The sequence below is a fragment of the Neopelma chrysocephalum genome, unplaced genomic scaffold (assembly GCF_003984885.1).
Source record: "Neopelma chrysocephalum unplaced genomic scaffold, ASM398488v2 Primary Assembly neopelma1_180, whole genome shotgun sequence".
NCBI lineage: Eukaryota > Metazoa > Chordata > Aves > Passeriformes > Pipridae > Neopelma > Neopelma chrysocephalum.
The window spans coordinates 2,340,605-2,359,482 of NW_020897842.1; the positions used below are offsets into that span (position 1 = coordinate 2,340,605).

General features: G+C 44.7%; 2 protein-coding genes across 17 annotated transcripts in view; both read left to right on the forward strand.

The window, feature by feature from the left end:
- Positions 1–11,860, forward strand: part of CAMTA1 (calmodulin binding transcription activator 1) — a 223,384-nt gene extending 211,524 nt beyond the window's left edge. For 6 of the 15 annotated variants that reach the window (XM_027702179.1, XM_027702177.1, XM_027702188.1 and 3 more), the window contains 3 exons: positions 1,062–1,092; positions 3,954–4,135; positions 10,083–11,860. In XM_027702179.1, coding sequence (XP_027557980.1) covers positions 1,062–1,092; positions 3,954–4,135; positions 10,083–10,146 — 277 coding nt within the window. In that variant the 3' untranslated portion in view covers positions 10,147–11,860. The remainder of the gene's footprint in view (positions 1–1,061; positions 1,093–3,953; positions 4,136–10,082) is intronic. The other 9 variants (XM_027702176.1, XM_027702180.1, XM_027702184.1 and 6 more) reach the window with 4 other exon arrangements.
- A 2,793-nt stretch (positions 11,861–14,653) lies between these two features.
- VAMP3 (vesicle associated membrane protein 3) lies at positions 14,654–18,515 on the forward strand. Of its 2 annotated transcripts, none has more exons than XM_027702197.1 (5): positions 14,654–14,752; positions 15,939–16,020; positions 16,639–16,797; positions 17,430–17,484; positions 18,275–18,515. In XM_027702197.1, coding segments are annotated over exons 1-5 (315 nt in total). In that variant the 5' UTR covers positions 14,654–14,750; the 3' UTR covers positions 18,292–18,515. The 2 variants fall into 2 exon arrangements, with proteins under 2 accessions (XP_027557998.1, XP_027557999.1); XM_027702198.1 differs by having other exon boundaries at positions 17,430–17,480; positions 18,274–18,515.
- The last annotated feature ends 363 nt before the right edge of the window (positions 18,516–18,878 follow it).

Below are 18,878 nucleotides of genomic sequence, written 5' to 3' on the forward strand. Positions count from 1 at the left end.
ATGAGAGAGGTTCTGCATTATTGGAGCTCTCAGTAGTGGATGCATAGATGTTGATGAAAATCAGAAAAGAAGTGTCAGTTTTGGTTGAATATGTTCTTAGAGAAGACACTGATGGTCTGGTAGCTGATTATTCTCAGGTGTCACAGAGGCAAGAGGGGTCATTCATCAGCAGCAGTCATTCTGACCGTCAGACATGTATCTTCTCCCTTTAACTTTGAACAAAAAAACCCCATATTTATCCATCTATTGTCATATTTTCAAAAATCTGGTGAAAAACATGCATCAACCATAACATGGTAGCAACATGACTTGTCACAGAAGTGTTGTTTTGTTGAGAAAGGGAAACAGAAACTTCCTGGCCTCCCAGGAGAGCTTTACCCATCCTCCCATGGTGCCTGAACCTATCAGCTGGCACTTGACTAACTTCCAGCCTTACTTGTCCTGTAAGCTGATCTGCCTCCAGGCACACTGCCCTGTGTGAGGCAGAACCAGGGCTTTGTGTATTTAGTGGTTTTGGGAAGACTCCACCTATTTGGTGATCCCCAGATATGACACATCTAGAGCTGCAAGGAAATCTGGGAGCTCTGAAGTGGGTTTGGATTTGCTGGGCCAAACCCACATATGGTACATCTTTCACTGGGAAGGTAGTCTCCTATTTCCTGTTCTTTCTCTGATTTGTAGGAAACTTTTACTCTTCTGAGGGATACCTAGACCATTGCTTGGCTGTGATTATGATCTGCAGTGGTTTCTGTGGAGTAGCATTTGGAATGAGATAGAAAACAGATGATTGCTGCAAGGGGAGGCAGGATGCAGGTAGAAATGCCATGGGGATGACAGTGTTGCATTTATTCTACTTGCTTATAACTTTCTGCCCTAAAAAACTACACACAGGACTGCTCTTCCCTGGTAAAGAGGAGTCCCATAGGCAGGAGTGGGAAGGGTTCTTTCTCTCCAGGCAAGCAGAAGTGCTGTCTCCTCCTCCCTGAAGTGAAGCTCTGGGTAAGATACGGTTGTTGCCATGTGTGTCTAATGGCTCTTTGGTATTGTTTTGCACTCTGAAGCCCACTGGTGGACCATAGGCTGTACAAAAGGGTGAGTGTAGCTGCCTGCTAGCCAGTTCCTCTCTTCCATTTTAAATATATTTGCTTTCTGCTTGCTTGCATGGGGCTGCAGCCGAGATATGCCAGTTAAGTTTCACCTCCATTAATTATATAAAAGAATCCTGTACAAACTAACCCTACTGCAACGACTAACACTGCTGCTTTTGTAACAGGACAGAGCTCTGCAGTAGATGTTATCAATGCATGAATTTGTGAAAAAGGACATGTATATTCATCATGGGCATGCTTAGACGGCGTTGTCGGTGGGATATTTTTTCAGTATCCAAAATGGCTGTTAGTAGATGTTGGAACTTGACAGGTCTGCACTCACACACACTCAGTGAGTCCCGATGCCTGTTGTCATGGACTGTGGCAGCATTCAGGCTAGAGCGTAGGAAGCTGCAGTTCAGGTGCAGCCTACTCTAGATGAGTATTTGTTTCTGCCTGAGCCAGATGGAAATGCTCCTCACGTTGCTTTTTACTGCCAAAGGTGGTTAAGCACCAATGCTTATCTTCTAGAAGTTGGTCTTGGGTAAGTTACACATCTGGTTGCCTTTTTGGCAACTGGGCCAGCTTTTTGACAGCTGCTTCTCTCATGTATTAATCCACTCCTCCAATGGGAAGGAAAACAAACTTGAAATGGAGATGCTGTAACTGTGTTACAGTAAGTGCCAAGAGAGCTTCTGTTGGGAGTCTTGTTCTCAGCATGAAGAGAGTCCACTCACCCGTGTGCTTAGTCACGTTAGGGGCTGGTTTGCTCCCCTCCCTCACAGGAGGGTGGGAATAGGTGGGAGCATTTCCGTGGCAGGTCACAGCCCCTGTACGAGCAGGGAACGGCCTGGCTGTCAAGGCACATGCCTCCATTGTCAGCAGGCTGCTCTGTTCCATCTCCCTTTAGAGGTTGTTAGGGCAGCAGGATTTTTGTCAAAAACTGCCATCAGAAATACCATCATTTGTATGCTTATTATTCCTGTTTTCAGCAAGGGAGGGGAGGCAGAGGGAGGGATGGCCTGGACTCCTGCTTCCATGTAACATTCAGAAAAGAAAAACAAATTGTTCATCATGGAGTTTTGCTGACTTTGAATTGCAGAGATCATTTTCAAGACTCAAGAGTGAGAGTATGAATTGGGCTTAAGCCTGCTGGAGACATCATTATTTGTTTAACTCTATTGAGCCCAACAAAGAAGCAGCAGCTAATAACATTTGTTTCCAAACTATGATGTTTATGCTACCATTTTTTGTTGCATATCCTCACTTTTTTTTACAAATTAAATTTGAGTTCTTTACTAACAACAAATGAAGTAAGAATTGGAGGAAATGGGGGCAAAGGCCCAGACGTGCCCCGAGGCTCTGCAGGGGCTGCATGGCATTGTCAGCATTGCAGGAGAAACAGCTGTTGCACTTAAAGCTTTGTGTATGTAACATATGAGAAATTATCAGGAAGCAGATTCTGGAAGTTTGGTAGCATTTGAAGGTTTTGCCTGGAATGGCCAGTGATGTGGGATTGGTGGGGAAATGAGGGAGCTCTCTGCTTGTCTGGAAAAAGTAAACTGTGAGCTATCACAAAATGTATTGGCTGCTGTTCTGCTGAAGGAAATCTGTTACAGCAAATGATTCTTTGCGTTCTGATAACAACCTGTGTGCGTGTGCTGCTGGCATGCACACCCACAAGACAAGTATTCCTGGGCCTTCTGATGTGCACAGGCTGACACATCACAGCCCCCTGTGCCGAGGGAATGCCTGCAAACGTGTCTGTCTGTAATACACAAATTGGATGTATTCTGTACACATGCTGTTGTGCAGATAAATGATGGCAGCATTTGCTTCTGTGTTTCAGTTTTAAAACCTTTTCAAATTGATTTGATTATTTTTTCTGGATTTATTTGGGTTACAGTACACCAGGATCAGCAAAGAGGGAGAGGCAGGAGATTTTACTGGCCAACTCTTGTGAGACAAAACTTGATATCTTTCTGCAATAGAAATTAAAATACCTTCTAGGGGAAAAAACCCCATCCAGTTGCTGTTGCCTTTAAGTAATAGTTTTCATCTCAAGGACAGATGCTTCAGGGGAGAGATTTCAGCTACTTGCAGTGCCCCGCTACACAAATGTTTGCCTGCTCATTGGTCAAACCATCTGCTATAGCCTCCTGCGAAGGAGAGCTTTGCTCCTAGTCCAGATATAGAGATGAACAAATTGCACGGCTACTTGAAGTGTGACCCTCTCTGCCACAGCCTTGGCAGAGGGGGATCTGAAGCTGATCACGGGGAGCAAGGCTTTTCATATCAATTGGCCGGTCAATCCCTTTCTGCCTATGGGAAAACTTCTCTCCTCTCTGGGGCCAAACAAGTGCACTTGTTACATGTGATCATGAGTAATAAAAACTGTATTCACTCACAGCATCTTTCATGTACGAATAGATCCCCTTACCCCCCACCACATTCTCATGGTTAGATTAAATGCTGCTCTCCAGTTTGGGGGAGTGTGCATGTGAAACCTGGAGTCAGTTCTCTGGTAAGTACAGCTTCATTTCATACCTGAATAAACAACATCTACTATGTTTTGTTGTTCTCTGCATACTCTTCCCTTTTTTGGCATTTTAGCAACAAACATTTTGCTACCCCTGTGCATCTAGGACTTGTATTTTTTGTGTGGTTTTGATCCATGCTGTGCATTGGAGTGCCTGGATTCTTACATCTCTTAGTAAGACTGAGAATGGGGGAAAATTCTGAGGGATTGGGAAGTCCCTTTTGTTTGAGTTCAGGACAATATGCGAAAATGTTGTACTGGGATGTGCGTCACTACTGGCAACGAAAGTTTTCAAAATAATTTCTTTTTTCATTTACCTCTTGCAGGGGCTGAATGTATTTGGAGCTCAAATGTGCGTGTTAAATTGCAGACCGTGTGCTCTGGGGTGTCCTTCTTATTGGGCCTTTCTGTCTTTTTTGTTTTGCTGCCTAAATGAGGTATCTGGGAAAAGGCAAGAGCTCCCTTTTCTTAAATGTCCCACAGGCCATTTCAGCTCTCAGAGCAACAGGTAACTCACCAGCCAGCCTTCTCTGGCTCTTGCACCCCATCCTATATACTGATCTTCAGCATTCAGACTCATTCAGCATTTCCTTGGCTGGGCGTTATGGAGTAAGTCTGATGAAGCAGCTTTGTGTGACGCTTTACCCATGAAGCCATCGTTTGCTGTGACTTTTTCTAAGTAGGCCTGGTTCATTTGCTGACACCCCGTACAGGACTGGGGAGGGGGAGAGAAGCTGCCACTTGCTGGGTCTGTTGCTTTCTACATTGCTTCAGCACGTACCGATGCAACCTCCTTCATGGTGTCCGAGTAAGTACCACAGTGCCAAGGGCAGAAGCTTTGTCTGGCTGGAGCGATCTGGGAACTAGGACACAGCTCCTGACAGTCAGGGTTCAAAGCTCATGTTTGAAGTCATCTTCTCTTCCCTTTCTGTGTGTCAGCACCACAGCTGTTATTTCAGACACCTTATCAGTGGTCATCTCTATTGCACATGCTTTTTCCTTCTATCTGCTCTTCAGCACTTGCTGAGGGAATGACTTTGTACCTTAGAGGCACTTATGGTCTAGAGAAAATGTTATTTGAGGAGTTTTATGTTCAAGGCTTGATCAGTGCAAAACCAAAGTTATGGTCCTTGCAGTTTTGTGCATCGTTTCAGAGCTGCTGGTGCAGGATGGTGCTTCTTGTTTGGAGACCTGCAGCAGCTAGAGCCTGTTTCCCATTCTGGGGTGCTCTGCTTGCAGCTGTGCCTCACTTGAGCTGCCCTCACCTCCCGTCCCAGACAGCTCGAGGCACTCCCAGAAGTGATCCAAGCTAGCGTGCTGGTGCTTGTAGACTCCTGGAGAGGTTTGCACACCATCTAACAGCACCTGACCTGCTGCTATCACTTTCTCTCGGTGCTCTCATTTTCTTTATTGTTTAAAAAAAAAAAGTCTCACTGCAAGTCTACCAAACTGGATTGAAACATCTTGTCTAAGAACATCCATTCTGCTGTTCCATTCTGTAAATCCCAGTAGTATTCTGTTTCTTAGAGCAGTTTATTATTGCTTGTAACTGCAAATGCTACACTTTAGTCCTCTTCCTCTGCCTCAATTTAAGAGTGGAAAAATGTGAACCAAAGAAGATTGCCTTCTAGCTTGAAAGCAATGCTATGTTATTCACATAAAATCTCTCCTGGCAGCACTTACTCAGAGGGTTTCTAATCTCAAGGGTTCTATTTGTCCAAAATTCTTCCCTGGTCAAACTGTATTTTTTAACTGCAGTTGAAAATTTAGAGAATTTATTACACTGAGACTTAATGAAGAAGAAATACCAGCCCCTCTACTGGCACTTTATATTGTTGTAACCAAATCAAAGTCCCAATGAGTAAGGAACTCGGAGAAGAAGAGTTCAGTGAGTAGTGAAAGAACTTCTAAGATGCAGGAAAGGCTGCAGTACAGACTATCCAAGAAAGAATTAATTGGTTGAAGGCAATTAGTTTTAGGTTCTCTTGACAAAGCCTTTCAGAGGAAGTGAACGGATTATCTTGGTCCTTGATGCATGGTTCTGACACCTCCTGTTTAGCATGGTTTGAGGAAGCAGCAATGTGTTCACAACAGCACCTCAGTGCTTCTCCAGTGTCACTCTGGCCATAGGTTGGCTCCATTTTTGGTAGCATTTGGAGGTACTTCAGTTCACTCTGGCTGTGCCTGCTGCAGAGTCTGCAGTGAGCAGGGCTGCCCTGTGCCAGCTGTCAGGAGAAGGGAGAACTTCCCTGGCCTCCCAGTGCCAGCTCCGGAGTGAGGAGTAGAGACTGGCAGCTGCAGAGTCTTTGTACCTAGCGGGCAGTGTTGTAATCAGTAGAGGACTCACAGTACCTACCTGCACTCCCGTGAGCAGTGTGACACATGCACCATTACATATGTTGAACACAGAGATTAGTTAATTAAAAAAATGTGCTATCTTGGGATGGTCATCATCTTGAAGCTTAAGTGTATAAATGCTGTGGAATGTAGGGTTTGTTTTAAGCCATTGCATACTAAATAGCATTTTTCAGTAATGTACCCACAGCAAATTTGAGAGTCTGAACCATTACTGTAGGGAAATTTGGTACTGGTATGTGCTTGTGTTTTTAAGCAGTAATTATCATTGCACCTGCAACCATGTAAATTGCACTTGACCAAGGAAAGTGTTACAAATGCAAAGCATTGGACATTGTCCTGCATGACATCGTGGTCTCTAAATTGAAGAGACATGGATTTGATGGATGGACCACTTGGTGAATAAAGAACTGGCTGGATGGCTGCACTCAGAGTTGTGGTCAATGGCTCATTGTCCATGTGGAGACACTGGGGTCCCTCAGGGGTCAGTGTTGGGGCTGATCCTGTTCAAGAGCTTTGTCAGCGACATTGACAGTGGCATTGAGGGCATCCTCACTGACAACACCGAGCTGTGTGTGTGCTGCAGTCACAGGAAGGAAGGGGTGGGCCATCCAGAGGGACCTTGACAGGCTTGAGAGGTGGGCCTATGAAAACCTCAGGAGGTTCAACAAAGCAAAGTGCAAGGTGTACACCTGGGTCATTGCAATCCCAGACACACCTACAGGTGGGATGTAGAATGGTTTGAGAGCAGCCCAGCAGAGAAGGACTTGGGGGCGATGGGTGATGAAAAACTCACCATGAGCTGGCGGTGTGCACTCACAGCCCAGAAATCAGCTGTGTCCTGGGCTGCATCAAAAGGAGTGGGGCCAGCAGGTCAAAGGAGGGGATTCTCCCCCTCTACTCTGCTCTTGTGATACCCCACTTGGAGCACAGTTCTGGTGTTCCCAATGTAAGAAGGACATGGAACTGCTGGAGCAAGTCCGGAGGATGCCGTGAAGTTGACCAGAGGACAGTAGCACCTCCCCTATGAAGACAGACTGAGAAAGTTGGGTCTCTTCAGCCTGGAGAAGAAAAGATTGTGTGGAGACCTCAAAGCAGCCTTCCAGTATCTTAAGGGGCTACAGGGAAGTCAGAGAGGGACCCTTCATCAGGGACTGGAGTGACAGGACAAGGAGTAATGGGTACAAATTGAAAGAGGGTAAATTTAGGTTAGATATCAGGAGGAAAGTTTTTACTGTGAGGGTGATGAGACACTGGAACAGGTTGCCCAAGGAGGTTGTAGAAGCCCCATCCCTAGAAGTGTTCAAGGCCAGGTTGGATAAGGCCTTGAGCAACCTGGTCTAGTGGAAGGTGTGCCTGGCCATGGCAGGGGGGTTTGGACTAGATGATCTTTAAGGTCCTGTGCTAAGGCTGACTGCTGCAGTAATTACCTTCTGTTGGCATGTATGTTCCAGGCAAACAGATGCAATAGGTCTGCACCAGTACAGATACTGCATGCTGTAGGTTGAAGTTTGCAGCAAAGCATGTCATGCATTCTTCCAGCAAAAGTGCTTTGTTAGTGTAGCCCTTGCATGTAAAGTGCCAAAGTAAGGAATAGCATGTCTCAGTGAAAGAGCCACCAGCTTATTTAATGTGCATGTTCTCAGTGAGAGATCTGTAATAACAGGTTAATTTTACGTTACAGTACTGAAGTGCAACAGACAACACTTGGAAGTTGCACTGCAAATCGTGCATTAATTGATGATATCTTGAACGTAGTTAATCTAAGCCTTAAAAGTTGTCCAGTGCCAAGAGGTACACCACGTTTTCTAGCATAGTACCACAGATCTTGGCACGCCTCCTGCTGCTAAGCAGCAGAGCAATAGAAGTATTAGCAATAAATTCAAGGGAGAGGCTGCTTTTCTGCTGTAAGAAAAGAAAACCAAATATGCTGAAGATGGGTAGTTTGTAATTTGTGAGTATTTTCAGTTCATTGTACCAGCCCTCCTCTGTTTCCTGTACTGAAAAGGTGATCTGGCCATACACAGCAGGTAGAACCCCAATGAACTCAGGTAGAAGTCAGGTTGTCAGCCTGAGTAGAGACTTGCTGCTGCCTTCTGTGCAGTGCTGAAGCCTCCACTCCCTTGATATCAACAGGGTCTTTTAGACACCGGTTTGTGTAGACCCAAAATCTTCTTGTAGAAGATACCTCTGTGAAGTTGTAGTAGGCATTTGGGCTCAGCATAGCAGTGTCTAAGTAGGAATTGAGAACCCCCGATGCTGGTGGCTGCCTTGCCCCTTCCTCAGCCTGGGGGTGAGAGCACTGCTTGGCTCCTGGGGGAGCAGTACGGAGGCTCAGATTTCAGGAGTGCTGGGGCCCCTTCAGCAGTGGCCTTCAGACTCTCAAAACAGTGTGCGCATTTGGACTAGCACAGCCTCTGTCTTTCCATGCATGATATTCTCCAACAGGTCACTGGAGTTGAGGTATTTAGTGAAGGTCTTACCTGCATATGGGTTAGTGTGGTTTGACCCCTGTTGGCCGCTTTTAACAAATACTGAGAATGCCTTTGAGTGCTAGAGCTTTGAGTCAGCTAAAACAGAAGTAAAAGCAGCCAGCTCCCTTTTGACTGTGGTTATGAGTAATAGTACATGCAAAAAAATGAATAAATAAAATGGTGAAATGGAGGTGTATTTATAAAGATCAATTCATAGCCTTCATTGTATCCTTGTATTAGCAAGCTGGTGCCAGCCAAAAGTGGATGTGTGGGTATAAGTCTACATACAGTAGCTACAAACTCTCACTGCTGCTGATTGGCTCTCCCAACATGCATTTATTTATTGTTAAATTCACTCACTTGTAGCTGGTTTCCGTTACACAGACTTGCATCTCTGACACAATTTTTTGTACCATACCTTTGCTATTTATCCTTCCAAGATTTTGCAACAGCACTTGAGCACTTGAGCATGTACATGCTTAGCTAAATCACCTTTTTTTTGTGCTGTGTTCTGCTCCTATTGCAGGGGTCCTCCCCTTGCAGGAGCAGAGGGAAGACACATGGAGGCAAATGGCAAAGGGCTCGTACTGCAGAGGAGCTCCCTGCAAGCAGAGGCAGAGCCAGCCCCAAGCACAGCCAGCTGCCTTGTGGTTTAGGGACAGCATGGGGAGTCCCCCTGGATTTGGTCTGGCTCCTTTGCAGGGAGCCTGCACTGACAGCCAGGTTAAGTCTGAGGAGAGGATTGCTGCTGCCCCAGCACCAGTACAGAGTTCTGTTTCATGTAACGGGGTTAAAAGGATTCCCTCCTCTTCATTCTTTTAATTTAGCTTTTAAGTCTTCCATCTTTCAGCGATGGCTTAGTTCTTATGCTGACAAGTGTTAGAGGAGGTGATGTATCACATGCATTTTAAAGAGTTCTGAATGGGGGCACCAGGCACCAGGGTGACTCTTCCATGCTGTAGGTTCATCACCCTCAGCACACAGCATCCAACATCCTGCACTGCTGGCTGGGAAAACACACAAATCTACTCCCAACAACATGCTAGAAAATACAGCCCCCAGCAGCTGGAATACGTGTGAAACACCTTTTCTCACACCCCTACCAATTCTTCTGCTTGCATATAAACACTTTCTTATGTGAGATTCTGTATCAACACCAAGCTTCCTTTCCAAGTAGGATGGACTGATTCTGTCCCCCTGTACTGGCCATGACATCAGGCTGTCACTGCCTCAGCACTGTGTGGAGAAAAGAGGTCAGCACTGAACAGCCCCTTTGCCATGACAAATAAGAGCAGCTGCAGGGTCAGTTAGTGAACAGCAGTCCAGAAAACCCCAAGCAGTTAGATAGGCCAACACCAGAACAAAGCCCAGCTGTAGTTGCAAATACTGGGGAAAACCAGTAGCTGGAACTAGGGATATGTCTCCAAATGGGTTTGTCTCAGATCTCTCGTGGCCCATTCTTGCACTTCCAACTGTTATGGTGTCAGGAAGGTGTTACCCTCCTGTCATTTCTCTGAGAGCTGGCTCTTCTGCACGGGAAGCTGGACTGAGGAGTCCTTTTGATTGTTCTGTGTCTTCAAGAGATTTGCAATATAAGTATTACATAGCTCCTCTTTGTTTTTTCAGAGTGAAAGAATTGAAAAAGGCCAAGGAACTTGAAGATACGCAGCAGCATCCCGTAGCAATGTGACATTGCTTTTCAGACTGTTTTCATTTTCTGTTTTTAGCAGAGACATGCAACAACAACAAAAATACCCACTGCAGTTCTGGAAATACCAGCTGCAGGATTTTAACAGTAATGTTTTGGTCATTGCATTTGCACTTTCATGGACAACTTTTAATTTGTTCAGCAAGACATCTTGGAACTCAATCTTCTGTTGGATCGTTGGGAAAACAAAAGACACCAGGAAGAAATTGTGAGTTGCTTCATTCTCCGAGAAGGAAGGAAGAAGCGATTAATTATCCTTTTCATATAGGGCTGTATTAAACAACATGTGGAACTGTACAAATATTATACCAAAAATATTGTTCAGAAAAGGTGGGAATGCACAAGCAACACAAGAATGCTGTTCCTGCACCTGTCAGTCATCTCCAAGAAACTGAAGCTTTGAGAGTCTCAGTGGAGGGGCTTAGATCAGTACATCTTTATTGGGTCCATGCATCCTCATTTCCTTCGCACTCCTGTCTTTTGTGTTTTATTTAAACCTCTACAGCACACTTAATGCAACTTTTTAAATCTGCAGGTTTTTAATACATCCTGTGGGAACTTACAGAAGGGGTTGGTGTGTGAGAGACACGGGTAATGCATGAGAATGGAGAGAGCAGCTTCAGCAAGTTTTAAACACTTTTTTTGGTATTTTTACTAGAACCTGCAAACATATCAACTGTCATGTACTTTCTCTCATATTCAGCACTTTATTTTCTAGCCTTACCTTCATGTACTATTGTTTTAATTAAGTTCTTAAATAATTTGTAAAACATGTAGCTTTTTCTCTTATGTCAAACCTCTTGTCATTTTGCAGAGTCACGTACATATGTTGCCTGGACATTTTATGCCACCTAAAGATCAGTGGTGCTGCATTCTGGCCAGTAAATTTCTTATTTTGGCTACTTCATCGAAATCTGGGCAGTTTTCTGTATATATAGAAGGTAGAAATGGAAAATGAGAAAAAAATATTTGAAAGGGAATATATTGATTAATTACTAAATATTTTATTCACAAAGGGTCAATAACTTGGCAAGATAAAATTATTATTTGTATAGTTTTGTCTGAATGAACCAGAAGAGTGTGGATGTATTGTTTGTACATATTGTATATATTAAAACAAAGAGATATGTGCATGAACTCAAGAAAAAGAAATGAACAAAGCAAAGCATTAGTGGCTATGGTCTGTAAAATGAAACAAAAACTTTATTTCACTATAAGAAACTTTATTTTAAATGTTCTTTAGAAGAACATTTTTGCTAAAGCATGACTAAATGGCAAAAAAGAGCTACTGTATTTAGACTTAGGAAAAAAAGGCAGAGCAACATTACTTTAAAAAAAAAAAAAGAAAAAAAGGATATGTTTACATTTGATTTTGGCTACCAGGAGTTTGGTTCAGTTGGGTTTAATTTATATATTCCTTGCTTTTTTTTTCCCCCCCATCTTTTTTTTCCTTTCTTTCTTTTTTTTTTTTTTTGCCAATGGTGCCAAGTAATGTGAATGCTAATATTGCTTAAGAAAATTAAGTTACTTTTGCAAAGCAGATAATCATAAGAGTACAAAAACCGTATCTAGCTTAACACCATACACTCACTCCAATAAAGAACACTTAGAATGAACATAAAATGAAAAAAATAAATAAATAAATAGTACAAAAGTAGAAAATATGTTTCACATTTTCATATCTCCTGCTGGAAGTCAGAAAATGTAATAAAAATTGCACAAAAAATTTAAAAAAATTAAGTAAAACTTAAAAAAAAGATGCAAACTGATCTTGTAGGGGTGTCATGGTATATTGCTATTTCCACATAGTGAGGAGCCAAAGAAATTAGATTTTTTTTAAATTGAACTACTAATTTAAAATTGTCACAGATTCTGAACAATGGGAACCAGGTTCTGATCTTCATTACATAGGAATGTAAGGGAAGAAACTCCTGAAGTCCGTGTCGTTACTGTGGGTCACGTACATGTATCTGAGATCAGAAACTGCTCCTGTCTGTTTGTCTCACTTGTGGCAGTTTAAAATTTCTGAATGGACTTGTGTAAATCTGAGATTGTTAGTTTCAGAATAGTTGTTCTTGCTTGATCCCGGCCACCAACTGCAATGTTTAAACGCAGGGCTTGTTGTGAAGCCAAAAAATATTCACATATAAGAAGCTTTGAAACTGGTGTCTTTACAAGAAGAGTAAAAACAAAGATTGTGGCAAAAAAACTGGGGTCAGTGCTCTTGGTGCCTTTTCTATAATTGTACCTGTTTTTAATTACTTCCTTTCACTGCCAGCATTGAATTATAGTAGATGTGCTATAGCTCATTATCAGAATTCTCTTGTACATTTCTGAACTGCTGCTTTATGACCTGATTCAATTCTAAAAAAGGGAAAAAGGCAAAACGAATGGCCTGGCACTCACGCTGTGCCTGTGGGCAGCCTTGTAGCCTCCATTTACTGTCTGCAATTGGAACCTTAACCATTAAATTTTCCTCTCACACGAAAACAGAACAGGAGACACTGAAGAATCTCCTTTAGAATGAATTGGAAATGCTCTGTATTGGTACTGGAAGAACTCTGACATTTTGAAAGTGAAATATTGTACCCATTAACCAATACGTGACAATATAGAATTGATCTGTTCTTAACAAGAGTAGTGACCTCAGTGGAAATGTTTTAACTCCTTGTCTTTACAGAAAATGATTCAGTAATATACAGAGCTATTTCAAATTACTCTTCCAGATCCATGGGCCTGGTGGTGTATCTACTAATCTAGATCCTGCTTCAGCCAAACGTTTAAGCCTGTACTGGGGTTAACCATGCCGGCAGTTCTGCGGCGCAGCAGAACTCCCCGCATGCTTGAAGCCACGTACAGCTCCCAAGTGCTTTGTTGTGTCGGGCCGTAACCCTTCAGTGTGTCACTGGGGAGGGAGGAGGACTCCCCTGCAGTGAAGTGATTCTGCGAACCCTCTTCTTGGTTGTGGAACTTATATTTTCACCGAAGATAAGTAAGTGCAGCTTTCTAGGAAAATTCAAATTCCCAAGTGCCAGGAGCCAGATCTTCTGTCTTCTGATAATGGAACCGCTCCTTTGTGAAACACATTCGACAGCAGTAATACTGTGTGAAAGAAATACAGAATATAACATGAACCCCCTCTCTGGTTGCACGCTTATGGCAGTTCCACACAATAGCTGGTGCCCAATGGGGGGTCCCCAAGACTTGCATGTAAAACTAGTATAGATGTCTTCTCTTTTGTAAGTTTTATTTTTGTAACCGTGCATGTAAAGCATCACTGAATCAATGGATCTGTTGAAGAACTCAGCTGCTGGAACCATGCAAAATGTTTTGAATTGCCCTTAAAATATGGAAAATGTTTTCTGAATGCTTTATATTCTTTCTGCTGTAAATTAAAAACAAAGAAAATTTCCCCATACAAAGTGTGTGCCTTCTTTTAAACACATCTCCTCCATCCTAGTTTGAGAACGATGTAGCTCTCTGTAAGGAACTGTAAGGAACCATGAAAAAAATGCATTTCTTCTCTATGTGACCTGCTAGTTAAGTATACTGCATCTGATTTCTCACAGGTTATAATGTAACAGTCCACAACCTGCCCATGAGCAGCTGCAACCCCCAGAGCTTTTCTGAGATCAGATTGTTTTCAGTTCCTGTCAGTGGACAATCACTTCCAGGGCTTTTCATGAGAAACCATATGTACCTGGTAGCAAAGTGCTAAAGCCTGCAGTGTGCACAAAGCAGAGTCAAATCCTAGGAGAATTCAAGAGGGTTGCTGATGCAGATATGTAAGAGGTCACAATAATACACGTAACTGAGACACAGTAACTTTGCACTGATCAGATATAGAAGTTGCACAAATTGGCCCTCAGTAATGAAACTTTTGTACCAGACTACTACAAGGCCAGCCTAGCAGGGAAAACCAAGTTTAATAGTCATCTGGTGTGCGAAAGACTCTGTTAGTAGTGCTGTGAGTAAGTTCTTCCAAAACCCAGAACCACAACAGAAGACGAGATTTCATTTAGAGAGTTTATTTTTGACTACAGACAGACAAAGTTTAATTATGTTCTCCTAAAGAATAAATCAGCATTTAACTCCCCAAATTGATCTCAGCTACTTCCCCATTTTTCCTATTTGCATGCCTGTTGATTGCCGAGTTCTTCTTTAGTATTGTGGTGGGTTGACCCTGTACTCAAGACACCAGCTGTCTGCTCACTCCCCCACCTTCCCCCTTCTCCCCAGTGGAATGGTGGAAGAGAACTGGAAGACCAAACATGAGGGGAAAAAATGGCTGGAGCGAGAAACAGACGGTTCAATGAGTGAAGGGGGAGAGCGAACGCGAGCCCCGGCGGAGCCGAGCGGGCCCCGCCTCACACCGGGCCCGGCGGAGCCGCCGCCACAGAGCGGGCCCGGCGCAGGGGGAGGGCGCCCCCCGCGGCAGCGCGCCCGACGGCTTCCGGAGGGGCGTGGCCCCGGCTGCCGCCCGCAGGCCCCGCCCCTCGACGTCACCCCGGGGCGCCGTCGGCGCCGAGCGCAGTTCCCGCTGGATCCGCCCGGGTGCTGCGGCCGCGGCCCTTCCCGCCGGCAGGATGTGAGTGCGGGGCCGTGCGGGGGACGCGCGGGGGGACGCGCGGGGGGACGCGCGGGGGAGCCGGGCAGCGGCGCCGGGCCTGGCCGCGCCAGGCGGGCGGGGGTTCCCAGAGCGGGTGTGCAGAGGCCACGCCCGGCCCCCGCTCGGGCCGGTACCGGGGCGCTGGGCTGGCCGGGCCGGGCTGTTCCGCCGGTCCCCGGGCGCCTGTCAGAGCGGAGCCGCCCCGCCGAGGCAGCGCCTGCTGGGCACCGGGGCGTTATTGTCTTTGGAGGTGTCATTTCCGAGACTCTTCACCTGGAACTAGCAGTGAAATAGAACCAAAGGTTGGCGGAAGTGCCCAAACAGTCGAGCGGTGATGCTGACCTGTACGGGGCCTGCTCCGAGCCTCGCCCCGGGCTTCCCGGCTCACGCCTTGTGCGTGTACACGTTTGTTCTCTCTCCGTGGAACTTAAAGTGAATGTATAAATGTGTAAATACAGGAAATAGTCAGACTTGGCTGTTTGGAGTGCCAGGATGCGCTAAACAAGGGTCTGATGTGGAAGAAATAACAACATAGAAAAGCAAATTGACTACAGATAGTTCTAGAGATATGCAAAAAAATCTGGCAAAGCAGTGAAAAGGGTATGAGGAGTATGTACAGGAACTCTTGCATCCATTACAAAGATGCAGAGTGTTGAAGCTGGTAAGAAAAAACTGTTATTAAATCAAAGCTGACCAGAAGTAAATTCTTGTATATGCCAGATTCTTTTTTCTTCTGGTGCTTTTGCTTGCTCCATATCAACTGTTTCAAAATAATAGAGACAGCCAACAATAGAGAAGCACGTAGTCAGAATAATCATTAAGTTTTTGTATTTAATTTTTTTGTGAATACTGTAGCTTGAAACTTAGTATTTGTGTTCATAGTGGAAAGCAAGAACACCCCTGAGCCTAAACTCTTGACTCCTTGAGCCCTATGAACCATGGTTGGAGCTGTCCTGTACCTTATTGCAAAATGTGGTATTAGCAAGCCATTGCTGTCTCTTAGAATGGCAGGCAGTTTGTTGACAAGATGTTTGGAACACAGTGTGACTTGCACCTAATGTCAGCTGTTAAAACACCGTTTCTTCAGTAGGAAACTACCCTACATTTATTCCAAGGATACATCTCAGGAGTGTCAGATGAATAATGATGACTTTCTTTACTGCAGGTCAGCCAGTATCCCTGGAAGCTCAAATGTAGCTGCTGGCAGCAATCGTCGGCTTCAGCAGACTCAACACCAAGTAGATGAGGTAAAAGTCTAGTCCAATAGCAGTGTCATTGTTTTCCTTCAGGAGACCTATAAAACTAGAAGAGATATTTTTACCAAAGCAGTTTTCCCTTCATTATATGAAGGGGAAGTAGAGAGAAGTTACCAGTGTCCAAATATTAGCTGCAATCTTGCTGCTTGAGGATTTGGCAAAATTAAAGATAAAAACCTTTGTTCTTACAGAGAAAAAGCTTTTTTCTCATCAGTAGCCATGAAGGCTGACTGCCAAATATGATGTGTCTAGATTTTTGTGGAGTCCAAAAGCCAGGCTGGCTAGCAAGAGTATTTTTTGACATATGGTTTACTATCATGTTTATATGCCTCAACTCCTTCTGAAGTGGCTCAGGAATTATTTCCCAGGTTTGAAGGAATGCCAGCACTACTGGCACTACTGACTTTTCAAAGTAGGTATTAGGGGCTTCCAGCCCAACTTTGAATTCCAGGGTTTTGTCTAAGCTTATGACTGTATATATTAAAAGGCAATAGCTCCTGCTTCTGAAAAAGAACATTGAGTACCATGTGGTGCTGTCTGTTGCCTGCGATTATGTTCTACCATGGATTATACAACTGGTAACTTACTGTAAGCATTAAACTGGTGTAGGTTGTTGACATCATGAGAGTGAATGTGGACAAGGTGTTGGAGCGAGATCAGAAGCTGTCAGAGCTGGATGACCGTGCTGATGCACTGCAAGCAGGAGCTTCCCAATTTGAGACCAGTGCAGCCAAGCTGAAAAGGAAGTATTGGTGGAAGAACTGTAAGGTAACCTTCCCTTGTGTACTTACGCTGTGCAGTACTACAGGTAACACTATTACAATTGGCATCTCAAAAGGTAGAAGAAGAGATTACTTTAGCCAATGTTGTTTAACTTACAGCATCTAGCTTTTTAAAGCTTGACATAGTGGCTGGGTGAAGGAATGAAAAGCTGGACTAGAGGCCATGCTGCCCTATGCAAGATCTTGTGTAACATAGTAATGGCCAGTGGGGAAACATGTCAGTAATCTGAGGTGTTGAGGAACAGGAAGAAAAGCGTAAAAATGCATAGCTTGAGTTAAAGTACAGGAAGTATTAGAAAGTGGAAGAAGCTCACTCAGATTCCTGTACTTGTAGCTGTTGGCAAAGGTTGGAATCATCTTTGGTGAGTAACAAAGACTTGTATATTCACTTGAGACAACCTCTATGTGGATGAGACTGTAGTGCTGTGTTTTGTCTGTGTGCATGGCCTGCCATCTCTAAGTGTGGATCAAGCTTGCTTACTGAAGAAGCTTTGCTTGCCATGTTAGACCTGACACATGGTGCTAAATTCCCTTGAAGGGGCTGTTTTCCTGTATCCTGAGGGGCAGTTAGTGCTGTTGCATGGTTTGTAGTAAGCGTTGTGTGGCTTCTTTTCACAGATGTGGGCAATATTGATAGCTGTTGTTGTCATTATCATCATCATCATCATCATCGGTAAGTTTCACCAAAGTGGGGATTTCTCATAGGCTTGGAATTACTGGTGTTAATTCACTGACTGGTATAGTTTAAATAAAGCCAGGATACTCAAATAGAAGTACTACTTCAACATTAATTTGAAGTAGTACTGACAGCTTTAACAAGCATTGTTTGCAGTGAGTGGTAAACTGGGACTACTGTGGGAGCTCCGGGACCTGAATCTCAACCACCTTGCTATGAAAATAGCAAGGACTTAGAAACCAGGAACAGACATGCTTTTTTTTTTTTAGCTGCATGTTGCAGAAGTATCAGATGAAATTCCACACACCTCCCTTGTCTGAGAACTACTCATCATTTGCTGTAGCTTCCTGCTAGATAAACCTCTTTTGGTATGGGAGTTCCAAGTGCACTGCCATAGCAGGGAGGTTTTCTTTGAGTAGAGGTTTTGCTGCCAGATGAAATGAGTATAACGTTGGGTTAGGATGGGGAGCCAGGGAATGTGTAGTTCAGTCTTTGAGTCCCCATGTAATCACCAGATATTTAATGGGAAGACAAAGGTTTTAAGTTTGTGCTGTGATACAGTAACAAACACTGCAGTAACCACTGACATCAGAGATGTCATCCTAGATGAGCAGTACTGGAAGGCAAGCACAAAAGAAAAGCTCAGCTAAGAAAACCAACATGGGCAAATTCTTAGATTTAGAGGATTTAAGAGGGATTTATATTTATTATCTTAAATTCCTAAAACGCAGGACTGTTATGGTGAGGGGTTGAAGGACACTGCCCCACTTCTTTCTTTTTTTTGTAGTCGCGACTAGTTCATGAGTTACAGGAAGAAACTCAGATCAACTGAAAGTGCCTCTGAATCTTCAGCCTCTCCACTTCAAACCTGCTGCATTTTCAGTCCATTTACTGCTGTTTAAAGCAAAACTATTTTCATTACTGAAATGTTAACTAACTTTACTGGTTGCCTTAAGACACTCCTGCCATTAATTACTAACAAGCACAGCTCACCACTTGCACAGTGCCTTAATAAAGTGGGGTGCAGAGCTTGCGAGGCGGCCCCGGCTCTGGAGCTGCGCGGCCGCCGCTGTGCTCGCCCCGCGGTTCTGCGCGTGCGCGGCCCCCGCCCCTGTCCTGGCCCCGCCCAGGGGCGGGCCCGGCCCCGCACGTGGCGGCGGGGCAGGCGCGCGCACGGGGGCCGCGTGCGGCGCCGCGTGAGAGGCGGGGCCAGCGCACGCGGGGCCGCGGCCCCGCCCCGCTGAGCGCGGTCTCCTCCAATAAACGGCTCTGACCCCGCCTCCGCCTCCTCCTCTGTTCGCACGTGGCGGGGGTGTGTGGGAGAGGGGTCGCCGCGTGCGCCGCGTTACGTAACCGCGCGGGACGGGGGCGCGGCCCCGGAGGGCGCTCCC

Coding starts and splice junctions, on each gene's coding strand:
- VAMP3 (XM_027702197.1), top strand. Junction 16,021..16,638: donor CTCAACACCAAGTAGATGAG/GTAAAAGTCTAG, acceptor AAACTGGTGTAG/GTTGTTGACATCATGAGAGT. Junction 16,798..17,429: donor ATTGGTGGAAGAACTGTAAG/GTAACCTTCCCT, acceptor TTCTTTTCACAG/ATGTGGGCAATATTGATAGC.